Source organism: Corvus moneduloides, chromosome 16 (genome assembly GCF_009650955.1).
Source record: "Corvus moneduloides isolate bCorMon1 chromosome 16, bCorMon1.pri, whole genome shotgun sequence".
NCBI lineage: Eukaryota > Metazoa > Chordata > Aves > Passeriformes > Corvidae > Corvus > Corvus moneduloides.
Genome location: NC_045491.1, coordinates 5,781,299 through 5,798,331, shown reverse-complemented (window position 1 = coordinate 5,798,331; position 17,033 = coordinate 5,781,299). Strand labels below are relative to the sequence as shown.

At 40.9% G+C, this 17,033-nt stretch overlaps 1 protein-coding gene across 1 annotated transcript in view; it reads left to right on the top strand.

Annotated features, from left to right (window-relative positions):
* MAD1L1 (mitotic arrest deficient 1 like 1) overlaps positions 1 to 17,033 on the top strand; it is a 348,979-nt gene that overhangs the window by 7,062 nt on the left and 324,884 nt on the right. The window contains exons 7-9 of the mRNA XM_032126012.1: positions 876 to 1,006; positions 2,159 to 2,273; positions 2,806 to 2,867. Of these exons, the coding sequence (XP_031981903.1) occupies positions 876 to 1,006; positions 2,159 to 2,273; positions 2,806 to 2,867 (308 nt within the window). The remainder of the gene's footprint in view (positions 1 to 875; positions 1,007 to 2,158; positions 2,274 to 2,805; positions 2,868 to 17,033) is intronic.

Below are 17,033 nucleotides of genomic sequence, written 5' to 3'. Positions count from 1 at the left end.
TTATGCAGTGCTCTGGAGGAATGCTCTTTTTGGTCTTGTGCCACAGCACAAATCTGCTCTGCAAAAGGCTGCTTCTAGAGTGATCTTGTTTCAAATGGTATGTGATGAGCCCAGCAGCTACAGTTATTTCCTGCTTCCCAGAAAATCCTTCCTCTGCAGTTGTGTTGAGGAGGTGCAATTACTTGTAAAGCTTTCAAAACCACACTAACTTAAATGTGAGTAGAGATGCTTTATGTTCTTCCAAATGAGCATATAGGCTGGTGGGAGTGTATGTTTTTTCTTTGTCTTGTCTTCCTGGCAGAGGTAGACGTGGAGAGTTTGGTTTGAGCAGTGCTGACAGTGGCATTGCCTTGCTGTAAAACCAGCCTGATTGCCAGCAAGAGGAGACTTTCTCCGTTGAAATGAAAGGATGGAAAACAGGATATGTCTACAACACAGCCCTAAATAATTTGGTTTTTTAGGGGAAAAAAAGCCCCAACATATACTATAATGTTAAAATGCAGATTTGTGTTTCTTTCTGTATCTAATGCTTGCAGGCCATTCAAATGCCTCTCCCCTCTTCATTGATGGAGGGATAGAGGACAGGAAAATCACAGATTTGGTTCAGTTGATAGAAGAGATCATTTTAATGAGGAACTGAGGTTTTTTTGTTGTGAACTTGGGGTAAGCAGGTGTAGAGAAGAGGCCAGCCCAGGTATGACAAGTGCAACAAGAGCCATCCCTGCTTTGAGCATGGATTGGACCACATGACCTCCTGAGTTCCCTTCCAACTTCATTCAAGTCCTTGATTTGAGCTTAAAAAGTACAGTGCAGAAATAGCTCTTACAAATTTCAACTTTCTCATTGCTGTCCTGTTCTCATCCCATGTTTTCCAGGATCTGGAGCAGAAGTTGTCCCAGCAGGAACACGATGCTATAATTGTCAAGAACATGAAGGCAGAACTGGCTCGTTTCCCAAAAATGGAGCGTGAATTGCGCCAGCTCAGGGAGGAAAACGTCTACTTCAGGTGATAAAAGGGTTCACTTGTTGAGGGTTATTTTGTGTTCTTCTGTACCTGCTACAGCTGCACTATCTGCACTTTCACGTTCCTCTTTAGGGTTTCCACATGGGAAAGTTCAGAAGCAAGTTAAAGTATTACATATGAATTGAGTAGTGTCGAGGTGGTTACTAGATGGGAGGATGTGACAAGGTCTGAGGAATCTTGAACACAAGAGCCTCAGAATATGCATTGATTGTTCTGGGTGGTGATTCGGTTTGTTAGAAGAAAATTCAGTGTTTAAAGGTAGTGATAAACTCCATACAGCTTGAGGAAGTAATTTCCTGCAGGGAAAAGAGGCAGCTGAATGTTTCTTTAATAACTGGTTTTGCTTAGCTTTTGTTACCACTATTTTAAAGGCCTTTTGTTCCAGAATAGTGTTTAGAAAATGTTTTGTTTAAATTTCTGAAGCAGTCTTATACAGCCCTTGGTAGAGTAGGCTTTCTGAATTTCCAAAGTGGCAATCAATTTGGAAAGTTAAATTCAATGTAATGTGAAAGAACTTGCCTTAAAGCTCTTTCTTTGTTGTTCTCTGTTGTTGTTTGTTTAAAAAAAATTATTACAATGAGTCATCTTGCCAGACTTTTTTTTTCTAAAATTAAGTTATTTTCCTAGATTTTGGTCTTGTAATTATTTAATTATAATTTTAAATTGTTTATCTTGGAATTTTTTCTCATGCTTGTTTTTTGTGCACAGAAATATATGCACAGATTAAAGGTCATTTGTTTTTGTACAGTTTTATCTCACCTTGTACACCTCTATTGAAGTAAAACCAAGCAGTGCTCCAAAGCCCGGGTCTGTACTGCTTGCTGTGTTCCAGCCAGACAGAACAGCAGAGTTTGGAGTCTTTTGTTACCCCTGTTTTGACAAATAGTAAAGCAGACACAAAGCTTCAGCTTGTTTGGACATAATTAGGATGGTACTTAAAGTAGAAAAAAAAAAATTTCAATAAAACTTTTTTTTTTTTTTTTTTGTAGCAGTGGCTTTGCAGTGAAGGTTATAGAATCGAATCAGTTGAATGTTCAATGTCATGGTTCCTTTGGGATTCCTGTATATCTGGAAGTTTGTGAAGGGGAATTGAGTTGCATGAATTTTTAGTAATTGTCTGTCTCTTCACCCCAGGGAAATGAAAGAAAACAATGGTTTGCTTAAAGAGGAAGTGGAAGGTCTCCAAAGAAAACTGGAACGCTATGAGAAAGTCCAAGCACAGCTAGTGACTGTGGAATTGGAAAATGAGGTGAGGAGCTGGGAACATCTGGTGGATGAGCAGAACAGGAGTTTCCTTTATTGCCTGTCCTGGCTTTTAGGCTCTTCCTGTATTGTGCTACTTAAGATCCGATAGCTCTTTTAATTAATGGGCTCGAACCAGGCATTCCCAAACTGGAAAGTCAGCATGAGGGGAGTTATGGCAAGGAAGGTGTAAAAGGCAAAAGGATATCTACTGTTCAGCTGGAGATTTTGTGTAAAGAATAATCTCATCATAGTGTCTATTTTAGCCTTGATGTTTCTCTTTTACCTTTCTTTTGCTGGAAAGGCTTTTTTTGGCATCAAGCTCTGTCCAGACGTGGTGGTGTCAAAGAGGTGTGTGGTAAGAACTTTGATACCCAGGGCTGGACAATGACAAACTGAAAGTGCTGGATAAGGTCAGGAAATCCACAGGAGGAGAAGGAATGACACTGACTTTGAATGGAAGATTGTGAGAAAACTCTGGAAAGTGAGCTGTCAGAACGTTTGTCTGTGCCTAACTCTACTTTTAATCTTTACTGTAGAAGCTTCTGGGAAAATTACAAAGCTGGGAGAAACTGGACCAGAGCACTGGCTTAAATATCAGGTATGTGCTCACAGCTCTGGAGGGAAGTAAGACTTCTAAACCCCTTCCTCTAAATCTTCTGACTGATCTCTTAAGTGTGTTGGTCATGCTTTCTTGCTATCCCTTCTTCATGTGGAAACTCTTCTAGTACATTTTATTATATATGAGAAGAAAAGAAGATGCTTTAAAAAATGTGTAACTTTGGGAACTAACAAATGTTTTTCACCAAATCAGCTTGACCAGTGTCTCTAAAGCCAGGGTTCAGTTTTGAATTCTTGAAACTTCTTGTTTCAGCTTCTTGTGTATAGCTCCCTATTTTTGTTTTTTTTTTTTTTTTTTGGTTAGGGATTCTGCTTGCTTAGTAAGTGAATTTCTAAGCATTTTAGATGTCCGGAGAAGAGAATGTGTGCTACTTGTGGCAAACTGTTGTAACATATTTCCTTTGAAATATGGTCATCAAAACGAGCTTCTAGATCATGTTGTGACTTTCCTTCCCTAAAAGCAGCTGAAGAAATGGTGTTATTTTAGTTACTTTGTCAAACCCACCCCCCAGTTGTGTTTTGTAACACCAGCTGGTCTGTATGCTGGTATTTGACAGCTCCTCCTGACATCTGGAGCAGTGAACCAGATTTTTTAAGGCCCCTGTGTTTGTGGTATAAAAAGGAGCTGGAAATAGTGCAATTTCTGATCATTTTCTTCTGCTGCAGAAGGTGTTCTGTATATATGAATCTTTTGTGTGCCATGTTTTAACATTGCTTTATTTTCTCTAAGTACTTACAATGTTATTACACTGAAAAGGAGATGCTTCTTTGTAAGTAACTGTTTGATACGAGCACTGATCACCTTTCACACTGGGTCAAAGCTGAAACATGTACTGCAGAACCTCATCTTGCCAGTTGTTTCTTCATTCCTTTCATTCCACATACCCAGCCACAGAGCTGTGTCTGCACACTGCTGGGATTGTTTGGAAGCAGGAATGTTTGGATATGTACATATGATTTGGAGACATCACTGTTTCATGTAAAAGATACTTGTGTTCCAACTTGGGGAAGCCCCCTTATTTTTCTCAGTGTTTTCTGTTTAATGAGGATAATGAACCTTTTCCAGAGGCATGCCAGTAGGTAGCATGCTTGAGGTTCTCTCCTGCATCTGTTGAGGATCCATGCATTTAGATGAAGATGGAATTATGCTAAGTCTTCTGTGGTAAGGTATGGACAGAAATTGTAGGAATCCTTTTTGCAAAACCTTTTGGAGTAAAAGCTTTCTACTTACCTCAAGCTGTTAAAGGTTTAACGAGGTAATTTCACAGTGGGAGAGAAATGGAACCAAGTGATTCTGCCTGTTGAAGTCTAATAACTCCTTCATTTAAAATCAGAATATTCACTGTGAAGTGCTAGTTTTGTGATTGGGCCATATTGTTTAGTGCTATTAATGGCACCTTCTCCTACAGAAAGGGAAATTGCTTTTGAGAAAGATCATCTTTTCATGCAATTGAGGCAAGTGGGACTGGATGATTTTCCCTTCCCCCTCCTCCCCCCCCCATTGTTCTTTTTTTTTCTTGCTCAGACTTCTTACAGTATGAATTACATTAATTTTTGATCAGGATGATGAAGATGATGAGAGATCATTGTCCTGGTTGGATCCTGGAGAATGCTGTTGGTGAAAGTTTGAGAAGAGTTAATTGCCCATCTCATAGCAGAAAAGAAACAGGAACAAGTTGGCTGATTGTCCCAAAGAGCCAGAGCAATGTTCTGTTTGCTAATAACTAGATAAGAAAGGGAAAAGGGAATAAATTAGGATTTCTCATCTTTTCTTATCAGGTTCTTCATTGCTACAGAGGATGTAAGGGAAGTGCATGCAGTATGTGGTGTTTTAGGAGAGGATGATTTTTCATTTCCTCCAGCACTTCCACAGGGCTTGTTCAGTGTCTGCTCTCAGTGGTTTCTGTTCACTGATTGCCTGCTCCCAGCAGGCTTTTTGTCAGATTGGCTTACGATCAGCCCTTGCAGTGTAATTTTATGTAATAATACTTGGGAAGGAGGTGCAGCTTTCAGGAGTGTAGTGGTAATCCTACTGTTTTTAGTACTGGTCTCTTTTTGGTGACAATGGAAGAGTGTTTATAATGCTTCACCTTGTGGGGGGAAGACAAGTTCATTAACAGTTGACTCTGGCTAATCTTGTGTTTCCTAGTTCTGGATTCCACTTGTAAGCTCCTGGGCTTTTTTCTCTTTCATAAACAGTGGAAATAAAGACAGCTGTAGCTCTATAGCAAAACATCCCTGTGCTGCACAGTAGCCAGATAATAAAACAGGACTCATCATATGTGTTATATATGGTTCATGTGTACACATTATAAATCTGTGTCATCTTTCTTGTGTTCAACTTTATGTCCTTTGGATTTCTTGACTTCTTACTGCCTACTTTGCAGTATAGTTGGCTCTGATTTTTATTGTGGATGTAGGTCTTTTTTGTGTGTTACTGTTATGCTGCCAGGGGTTTTCATACATTTGCCATGTGTTGCTCTGGTTTGGTATTTCTGCTGTAGAGTTGGTTTCAGCTGGAAAAGGAAAAAAGCACAAAATGTTAAAATTCTTGCTCTGTGAGTAGAAAATCTTATTTATTTTGGAGTGCACTGTCCTATAGAAGGATATTTATACACGGCTTTTTTAGGACTGTTATTAGGAAAGGGCTGTGTTGAGAAAACAAGCTTCTTGTACTCCTTCTCTCCAGGATGTGCTGATGTAGTTTGTATTTCTTCAAAACCCAGTATTTGAGTGATTGAGTTGTTGACCATCTTCACTGACAAACCATGTTAATCATGACACACTCGGTTGTATTTTCAGCACTGGACTTTTAGCTTAGAGATATTTTCCAGGCAGTTCCTCGACTGCCATTAAACAGTTAATATATTTTAACAGAAGAATACTTGGGGGAGATTTTGGGTGACAGCGGCGGCTTTGTTGGGGTGCCAAAGCACAGAACTGCCACGAGATGGCGCCCGTTGTCCTGCAGCGGGAGGAGCGGGATCGCTCCAGCCTGGGGTTCAGCCCGGTGTGCATCCATCAGCCTTGGGAAGGGACAGCTGCTCCCAGGAAAACTCGTAATTCCTGCCGGCAGAACTTCTAAACCCTCTTTAATGCTGCCTTCATGCAGTCATCGTCTCCTTGCCCAGTACTCAGGGCTGTAACTTGCTAGGAAAATGGTTTGTGCAGATTTCTCTAATGGAATATGAAACAGTGTTTTTCTAACTGACTTTGTAAACTTCATGTTTATGCCATGTCTTCTTCATTTTGTCTTGTTTAATAGGAGTTCTTCACAGAGTGATTCTTTTCTCCCCACCCCAAGCTGTAGAACTGCATTCTCAGAGCAGCACTGTTATTGTTCTGACTTTCCCTTCCACAGCTGTAGGAGATGCCCAAATAAAAAATGAAGGTCCTTGTTCTGTGAGCTATTAATCTAAATAAGCCTGTTTTGCTGCTGTTTGTCTGTGTTTGGTTGATATTGTTTTTGTCCTCTAATGAATTAGGCAAGTGATTTGCTCTCCATAAATAGATATACCCTGGAGTACTGAGTGATGCAAAAAGATGTGCATCAGGTGTTTGTTAAAGCTGAGGCAGTAATTCAGATACTGAAGGTACCGATAGCCATTGATAGCAGCTGACAAGGTTTATTGCTAAATTTGTCTTTGTGTTATTCCGTAAGTGGCAGAAGATTGCAGGTTTTGAAAGGTCAAAGTTTGGCTGAAGAGTTATACGATTGGGTGAACACTGCCAGGTGGGCCACAAACAACAGCTTCAGAGGAGTTTTAGTCCAACCTTTTTTTCTTTTTTGAGATAATAAATAGTAAAGTATAATACAGGGTTTGTTTTTGTTTGTTATTTTGCTTGGTGGTTTTTTTAATGGAAGTAATGAGTATAAAGTTTTTACAAATTCACCTGCTGGGCTCAAAGATCTTTGTACACACAGCAGAATTATTTTATATTGGTGATCAAATATATTGATCATGGCCTATTTAAGTTAGAATTTCTTTTTTGGAGCACTGTTTTCTGTTGTCAGCTCAGGCTTGGTGTTTATGTGGGGGGAAAAAAGAAAAGATTTTGTTCATGCAATTTTCCAGAATTATTTCAGTTTTTTCCATCAGGGGCACGGTGGGGATGTCTGCTGTCTTTTTCTGAAGGGCCATGGAATACAGCGTGGAGATTAGAGGTGAGGCTGATGTGTCAGAGAGAAGAGAAGTGAGCTTGGACTCTTGTGCAGAGCTTGGAGGCTCCGCTCGTGGGCTTGGATGTTTTGAGTCGCGTCCCTCTGTGGTTCTGGTGTAAGGCAGGTCTTGGTCCTGGTGCCGATGACGTGAGGCTGACCCAGAGGCGCCCTGGGGTTCACTGGAGTCTGGGTTTTGGGAGTGCCTGCAGAGCCCTTCAGGGTGAATGCAGGTGGCTGCAGCACCGAGATCTCCTGGAGCTGCCGTGGCTGCTTGGGGAGCTCGCCGGCCAGGCCAGGCCTGCCAAGGGAAGTACACATTTGGGAGGAATTTGGGCCAATGCTGAGAGACCATTTTCCCTTGGTGGAGCTGCCAGCTGCAGACAGCAGGCACTGATCTGCTGACCTGTCACCTCGAGCCCAAGAAGCGAACCTGGTAATGCTGGCCTGGTTTTCTTTCTGAAACATCTGTGGGCTGGCTGGCTGACAAATCTTGGGGACTAACTTCCTGCAATGTCTGAGACCAATTAAGAAGAGGAGATAGTGTGAATGTGTATGCATTTCCTCTCTAAGAAAGGGTTTAATTAAGTGGCAGGCATCTCTATTCGGTACAGTGGTTTGCACAGTTGTAATTCGTAATTACCCAGGTGCTACACTCAGTACGGGAAGTCCTTCTATGCACATTCTGCTTTTGGAGCTGGGGGAAGGGAGGAGAGAGGGAGGGAAAGGGGAATCGGATTTCTTGATTCTGCATTTAGTGGTGGATTAGTGCTCTTTTTTTTCAGTGAATAGAAGAAAAAGGAGAATATTGGTGTTCTCTACTTTCCTTTTTGAATCTTGATTAACTATGCTTAGCTACTGTGCACTCTCTTCCATCCAAGGCATTGAATATCTTTGCAGTAGTGAATGAAGCTCATAATCTTTTCCTTTCTCACAAGGTAGTAATTTGTCTTTCTCTGAATGTCCATTATGAGTAAGTGGTTACTGGTTTAAAAAAAAATCTGTTGACAGATATACAAAGTAGTACATGTCGAAATAATTTGAATTACTCATGTTACTCTGGATACTTAATTAACTGCAACCAATCAAGCCAAGACTGGGGGTTATTGTTGCTGGTTCCAGTAATGCTGTAATTCTGGCATGATCATTCCATAGTGGAGCAAATATTTTTATGGGATAGCCTATTGTAGCCCTGTGGTCTATTGTCACCAAGCAAGAAATCAGTCTAATTAAAAGCATTTGGTGCTCGCTGCCCTCTGTAACTGTACCACTGACCTGAACTACAGTGCTAATTTCTCTGTTGGGGAGGGTGAGGAGTTTGGTTTGTGTGGGTTGGCCACTGGTGGCCCCCAGCTTTAGAGCTGTGTCCCTAATTGGTGGAGCAACTTAGGATTAGCACAGTATGAGGATATTGAAGCTTCATGTTCTGTGTCTTCAGTTTTTTATAAATAGTTGTAATTTATGATCTGTGAACAGACTGAAATTTGCATGACTGCTGTTTACAAGATTCCCAGTGTAAAACAAACTGTTTCCTCACAGTGGGAATTCCCAGGGCACCCAGTAGGGAGATAAACACTGTGTAGGGGGAACAAGTAATTAAAAACCACCACAAACAAGCACCAAAAACCAAAACAACAATAAAAAAGCACTGTGCTTGTTAGAGAAACTTCTGTAGTTACGAGGTCTCAGCTTGCCTCATGGATAGATTATCTGCTGTTGTCCTGTACAGCCACAGTGTACTGCATTTTATTGTTACTTTTTGCCTTCCATTGAAGTTGAAGGTTTGGGAAATGCTGAAGAATTCACTCTCTGTAGAGGGCCAATGTATGCAGGTTGCTAATATTCCCTCAAATCCCTCAGAACAGGGCTTTCTCCTGGCTTTGCAAAGGGATTAATGTCGAGTGAATTTCCCTTGCATCGTTCTGCCAGGACAAGTTAGTCCCAGTTTAGAGAAGCTCTGCCATTCCTGTCTCACCTGGGGCTTCTGGCTCCAGTGCCTGTCTCAAAATATTCTGTTCCTACCTGGTGCCTTCTGGTTCTGTGAACTCACCAGCTGAAAGAGGTGTCCCTGCATAGCAAAAAGCAATCTAGAATAGGAATCAGCAATCCCATTCCTGATCTGTTCCCTCATCAGATCTCCTGTGTTGGTGCATAAATAATTGTACTGTTCCAAAGCAGGGCAGGGGATGTGGCAATGAGCAGCCAGGGTTGGAAAGGATGATGAGGGTAATCATTGTGTTTATATAGAAATAAAGGTTACGTGCTCAGTATTTGTAGGACTTAGCTTGTGTGAAGGATGAAAGCACTGCCTTAGCAGCATTTAACAGCTTCTTGAGGGGGAAGTGCCTGAACTGTTCCAAAGGGCATCTTTGGCTTTAGAGAGTGAGGTACAGGTTTAAAGAGAAAACTATTTGTGGTTGTCTTACACTAATTGTGTGTGTGCTGAAGCCACCAAGTTTTACATAGAGAAGTCCTGGAGGAAGCTGTCACCTGTTGAATGTGACATGCAACATATGCTGGAGTATTGCTCTAAGCTCTTCTGTTCTTCATTATTCTGCTCTCTTATTTTAAAATGTACATTACTCTTCACTTTCCATGCTGCCTTAGGTTTTAGCTTTCCTTGACAGAACACTTACTGTGCCTGGTGGGGAGAAAATGCTCCTTTGTAATCTCAAATTCTGAAGCTCCAGGCTTCAGAGCAGTCAGATGCAGTTTTGGGAGACTTCAGTCCATGTTTGAGTGTTGGGAATAATGCACTTAAATGTAATGCTTGGAACTGTGCTGTCAAATCTGTGCTTTAACCAGAGTTTAGTTTTCTCCCACTCTCATGGGGTTGATCCACTAAGTTTTAATAAAGCAACCACCTTTTATAGATATCTTAGAGTGTCGTAGGTCTGTCTTTTACTGTTCTTCACTGAAATGCTGGGCAAAACTTCCTGCCAGACTTCCCTATCTGATACTAATTTTCTCCAAAGAACACTGTACTTATCTCTGATGTTCAAAAATATTAGTGTTCTTTCTCCTTTGCCATTAGTGCTTTTATTTCCATTTGAATATATCAGAGTAATAAGTCTGGAGGCTAAAGGAGAGATAGGAAGAGTGTAAAATATAAGGGATGAGCACCTGACATGAAGGCAGAGTGAGGCTGTAATGTGTAATCAGATAATCAGAGTGAGAAGTAAGCAAGCTCAGATCAAAAATATATCTGTCCTTGCTTTGCATTTCAAAGCCCTGGGAACAGTTCAAGAGATTGTCTTCCCAGGATCACAGATCTGGCATTCTGGAGACAGAAAAAGCTGTTGAGCAATAGCTCAGCACACTGTCCATCTTCTTTGGTGAAGGATGATTTGAGAAACTTCAGTAGTTTGAGTACAAGAACTGTGTGGAGAGTAATGGCATCAAAGAGAAGATGGACTATTCTTACTTGGGGAGTAAGAACTTTATTTTGGAAGTGAAGATACCAATAGATCATTTTTTAATGGAAATTATCACTTCTTTTTCCATTGCTCTTTTAATCGGAATATAGAGCATTACCCCAGCTTGAATATAGGGTACGTTCCCCAAACCAATAAACTTAAGGCTCTTTTTTTCCTTTAGGAACAGGAGTGGGTTTAGAAATGTGTGCTGGTATTGTCTGCTCCACAGCAGGTGTTTCATTTGCTGTGGGGGACTCACCAGTCAGACACTTCATTTTGAGTTGCTGCTGTATTTCTTGCCAGTATTGTTTGACACTGTTGGAAAACAGTTGGGTAGAAGTTGCTTGGCTTCTTGCAGCATGTAGTGACCCATGTTATGTGTAAATGGCTTGAACTTCACTGCTCACTCTGCTGTGAAGGAGAAGCTTTCAAAAATACAGACACTTATAAAGAGCCACTTTGGTTGCATTAAGCAGCCCTGTTTGCCTTAAAGTGAAATTATCATTTAAATAGCAGAGACTAATCAGCAAGGGGATGGTTTGCTCCTGTCAGACAGCTCAAATGCTTATGCTTGATTTTTATTCAGCCTATCATTTGATCATTTCCAAAAACCCAATAACCACTATAATCTCCAGCTCAGTTTTAATTTTACCTTTCCATTTCCATTTTAGCATCCTTCAGTATTTCAGCTCTAAATTTTCTGCTGGGGCTGTTGACGTGCTCTGCCTCCCCTCTCCCTTAGATGTGCAGTTTATTTATTATCTCTCACCCCCAAAGTTTTGCTTTTGCAGGGAAACTTTTAAACAAAAATGCACATCCCATATGTGCATTTTGGGGATGGTTTTGTTTTAGCAGAGTAATGCCTTTTCCAAAACTCTTCTCTAAATGCAGAGGCCTTTTTTGAACAGAAACAAAACAAAATGCTTCAGTAAGGATTCAAACTCTTGTATGTGCTGCTCCCCTGTACTCCTAGGCATGGCCTTTAGCTACAGGGCAAGGAATCTCCCTTCTTTATTGGATCAAGAATTCCAAGATGGATTGTGCCAGACTACTGTAACAGCTTTCTTTGTCTAGAGAATTGATTGTCTTATCAAATAAATCACAATAAATCTTACTTCTTTGAACTTCACTGAAACAGGAGCTGCTTGGGAAAGTATAAACCATGGGGGAGAAGATGGAAATTAATAGATGAATTGTAGGATGTATCGGAATTGTTTAAACAGGGATAGATTCAGTGTTGTTGAAAGGAAAATGCAAGGATAAGTAGAATTCCTCAAAGATTAGCCTTAGGATCTGCTTTATTTAGTATTTCTATTAACGGTTTTGGTGCAAAAATTTGGTGTGTGCTGATAAAACTTGGCTAATGATGCCAAGTTCAGAGGATTCATAAATACACAAAAGCTGGATATGCAGAACTGAGTGACCCTAAGGATTAGAGTGCAGAAGTGGGACAAAATTCAATGAAACAAAGCACAATGCTCCATGGAATTGGGAGCTGAATGCAAACTTCTTTTGGAAAATGTAGCACATGCAGTGGAAAGGACCAGAAGGGCCCTGTGCTTGCTACAATGGCTGCTCATTCTCACACAGAGGATGCACCAGGAGAAAAATTGCTGTGGATGTGAAAGTGTTCAAGTACCTCTGTAGATGGCCTGGGAGATGCTTCTTGGAGTTCTGGTCACCCAGTGTGGAGGAAGATAGTGGGGATGCAGAAAGTGACTGCTGGAAGGAGTCTAGGAGCCCACTGAGTGTTGAATGGAACAGCTTCTGGCAGAGTCTGGTGGGAGATGTAATTGCTGCCAGGAAATTCATGGGTAGAAGGGAGGAGAAGGAAGGGGGATCCATACTGGTGAGAAAAAGAACCAGCTATCCTTAAGACTTGCACTGGCATTTAAATCAAATTGCTGTAACTGTGCCATGAATGCAGTTAAAAGGAGGTTGTTACTTTCAGTAAGACTGAAGTTCTGATTTCAGCTTCCAGTGGAGTCAAAAGTATCCAAATTACTGCTCCACAGGGTTATGGAAAAGATGAGTTCATAGCAGCAAAGGACTAGACAGGACCTAAACTCTAATGTTCTGTTCTGTCCCACCAATCTGTAAACAGGGGAATGGACTCAAGAATGGGAAGAGGGGACAGTAGATTTTAGTTTGGAATTGCAGTCTTTGTTTAATACCAGGGTTCTGAGAACTGGAGGTGGGGAAAGGGGAGCAGGGGTTAGTGAGTAAAAGCAGTCCATGTCCATCTTTCTGCCCAAGCACAACAAAACCTGTGGAGAGGGACATGAAGTGTGAGAGCAGCTGACCTTTGTTCACATTGAGAAATAAGCAGTTTGCTGAAAAATGCAATGAACTATTAAGAAGAGCTTATCTGTCAGTGCTGATAAGACCAAAATATGATTTGTATCGTCTGAGCAGCTTTTCTGAGTGTGTTTGGTGCAGGTTATCTTGATGGTGTTTTGAGAATGACTCACTCCTGGATAGTGCTTAACCTCATCAGTGCCTAGAGCATGGATTCCTGCTTCTGATGGTAGCTGGGAAGGAAGGGGCTGATTTAATCATCTGTCTTTGGTTTGTCATCAGTGCAGTGAGGAGTTCTGTGCTGGATCAGCCAGGAAAGGTCTGATTTTCAGTTCTAGTTGTACCTAACAGCCGGCATAGCAACGTCAACATGGGGCAGGAAGAAATTGGAAATGTATGAACATTACAGTGCTCCAGTTTCTTAGCATTGTTAAAATGCTGCTGCTCTGACAAGCTTGCTTACATGCCCTGTGATGATATTATGTAAGCTTTGTCCTGAAGCTCCAGTCTTTCCTCCCTCAGGACTGCTTTCCCAGTGAATATTTTTGATGAAAGCTTATCTTTACCTGGGCTGCATTTTCTTTCCTCACAAGCTACTTTATTAAAGGGAATATTCTTGCAAATACGCCTTTGTCCATGCATTGCTTGAAGAGAGAAGTATTCATGTGGCAAAAGCACAGCACAATATTTTCAAATATTTCTTAAAGGGCACAGTGAACTTGAAATGTTAGTGAGTTAAAAGATTAATGTGATAAGTGCCTCAAGGTTCTCTTGAACTCGCTGTGATTATGTAAGTGTTGTTTGTTATTCTAAAATAACTCATAGCATGGAAATTAGCATGGTGGATTGGATTATTTACTCATCCATTTCTGGTCAGTGTCAGTGGTATCTTGGGCTAGATAGAAAAATCCAGAGTAACATGCAAGACCTGAAGCAGATTTTTTTTTTTTTTTAGAATGGAAGTTTGTTAACTCTCATCAGTATGAATTTTATATAAGCATAAAGATCTTTAGTTGGTGCCCATCCATCCCTTTTAAAAAGTAAAAACTCTTGCAGCTTGGAGCTATTATGTGTTATGTACATAGAATAAATAGAAAAATGTTTTGCTTTCAGCTATAATCTTTCTTTTTTGAAACAATATTCAAAAAAGTTGTAAGGTATTACAGAGCAGTGAGCTTCCTAAATTGTTGCTGTTTATATAAATTATGCCTTTTTCTGTTTGAGACAAAATGAAAAGTGTTTTTTGTCTTAACCTACAAAACCCACAGCCTGAAGTGAGCTGCCTGAATGAGAGCAAACACTGCACCAGGCTGGTAAGAGCACTGGGGCTGGGATAATTGGAAAGATTCCCATTTTGGAAGCAAAGATGTGAGGTGTTGGGGGCTGAGTGGGTCCCTGTGTTTAGTGAACACCCAGAACCAGTGTCTGGAGGTTGTTATCAAAGTGTTGACCTGCATACCTGAAATAAGAGCTCAGCTCAAATGCAGCTCCCCGTGGGGTTAGAACAGCTTGTAGGAAGTGAGCAGGCGTGCTCAGCAGAAAGGAGATAAAACATACCAACTCTCCCACTTAGCCAAGGCAGGTAAGAGGTGGAGGTGCGTGGGACCTTCTCTCCCTCCCTGCCACTGATGGAAAATTCTAGGAGTGCATTGGCAAAACTTACTTTTTCAAATAAATGTTCTGCACATATTTTGGTCATCACCTTGCAGCAAAATTTTTTTTTCTAATGAAGTCATGTCCTGCAGAGTGGTGCTCTTGTAAGAGGGCGATATGTTTTGAGTCGTGTGGTAGAAACCTCTGCAGCAGCAAAGCTGCTCTCAACTTTTGTTGCCTCTTGCTATAAGCAGGAACAGATCTGCTGCAGAGCCTAGCCTTCCAACATAGGTAGAGTTTTGGCTTTTCTAGAACAGTATAGATTGAGATTTCAAGCATCTCTTCTCTGCTTTGTTAGTACCACTTGGATTCAGTCCTTACTCTCTCCCTTTCTCTGCATTATTCTCAACTCTTGTCAGCAGAGTTAACAGTTTCTATGTCTCTGCAGGGAGTAATGGGCAGCTATTGCAAGAACCAGTTTCTGGCACAAGTTGTTCTTGTTGTAATTGCTTTTGAATTCTTATTACTTGTTTAAACTGTCTTCCAGAGATACTCTGATATGAACAGTGTAGTAAAAGGGAAGATAAATCTTTTGGGTAGGAAGAAATATAAAAGTCTGGATTTTTTTGAGTTACTCCCTGCTGACCAAGTTGATTTATTTTCTGTTTTAATGAAACAGTCATCCTCTTGCTGTGATACACATCAAGCTCTCTCTTGAAATCCTGCTAACTTTTCTAAGCAGGGCAGAAATGGGGTATCTGGCTTTGGCTGCGAATACGGTCAGTATCTGCATCCTCAGTTGGAGAAGTCAGCTGTTCACCCAGTTAAACTGGGACAGCTTTTGGGAATACTTCACAGCTTTGCTCTTGGCTCCATTAGAGGATGATGCTTTAACCTAGTTAGGAGTTTTTTGTACTCAGTTTTGCTACTGTGTTTGCAAATGACATTTGACTCAGTGCTCTTTGTATTCCCAGAGATAAGGCTTTGTGGCTTCAGGTGGTTTTCTGCAAATGTGGCAGCCAAGGCTGATGGCATCCAGCCTATTTTGTGACAAGCCTTTCATTTAGGCCTGATGGTTTCCAGTGTGACTTTGGCAAAGACATCACCTGCCTTCTGGAGAGCTGGCCCACTTGTCAAGGTCACACAACACCTCTTGGCTCACCTGTCTGCAAGTAGCTGGCAAGGGAAAATGCGATTGGCACTTTGTAATAACTGATATATTTGCAAGGCTGGCAGAGAGGAAGAGTGAAAAAATTCTCTGTTTTTTTTTTTTTCCTAATTGAGTAGACAGAGGTCTTGCAAATGCACGTGCTCCTGTCTGGATGGCTTGTGACAGCTTCTAAAGATAAACATGCTGTTTCTCAGTGTCATTTGACTGTAGTTAGGTAGTTAAAATAGCTTTTTCTTTTCCGGAAATACCTGTCTGGTTTTTGTCTTCTGTTCCTTTCAGTGATAGTGTGTCCAGGTCAGCAGATTTTCACAGATTTGTGGAATACCAGGTTGGAAGGGACCTCGAGGTTCAGCTGTTCTTGACAACAGCCTGGTCTGGACAAGATGGCCCAGCACTGGTTCCAGCTGAACCTTAAAAGTGCCCAGTGTTGGGGGAAAGTTTAGGTAAAAACATAACCAATATGCATCATGAAAATCTAAACCAGAACGTCTGACTCTACAGCAAAGTTGAGTGTTTACCAGGAGTGACTTTCATAATCTTGGTACCATCGTGATGTTAAAATAATTAAGTATCAGACACATCTGATATACAGTGTTAAAATAACTGCATTTTTGTAGTTTAAGGTTATAAGGGCTACAAAATCAATATTTGGTCCTTCAGAATTCAAGCATCAGGACAGTTACCAAACTTTTAGCATCTGTATCAGTCCATAGCTTTTGTCAAGGAGAGTGGGATGTTTTTGGTATTAAATTGGGATTCAGTTCCTTGTGTGACTAAATCATTACATGGAATTTGATGGAATCATATCTGGCAAGAATCTTGCTGACAGCCTCAAGTTTGTATGTGGGTTTTCGTCGTTTAAAGGAGCTGTCTCTCACTAGACTGTTTCTTATAATTTTCTGTGCTTAGTAATTTGGAATTGTTAGGTTTGTATATGCTGTCCCCTGCATTTTCCCTCCTTGCTGTGCTAGGGGAGTGGGGACTTAGCTGAAACAAGAGGGAAATAACTACCTTCTCCTCCTCCACACACTGCTGTGTTTGTCAGAGGCAGCTCAAGGGCTCAGGTTGTCCTGCTGTTGTGGAGGAGCTGCAATTCTCTTCTGTCTGAACAATAAGCTTTGTATCTGTTTGTACAGTAATGAACTGCTTTTGTTTCCTTCAGGAACCTGCTCTGCTGTCTGGAGCGTTTCCATTTACAGACAACCCTTGCCAAATTAATTTTATTTAATTATCTCCCAGGGCTAAGCTTGAATACATTTTGTGTTAAATTCACCGTTTCTCCCTCTTCTGAACGAAATGGACTTAATATCCTTGTTAAAATCTGATTAAAACTAAAATTGAGTTTTTTGAAGTCTGATTATCCCATGAAATGGAATTTTTAAACCTAATTATGAATGGATTTGCATACATTCTTAGTGCCATTGAAAAGAAAGTTGAAATAAATTTATTAATGAAATCTTCCTCTGCTGTCTCTTTGGGCCCTGGTGATTGCTGGAGAGCGAGGGAGAA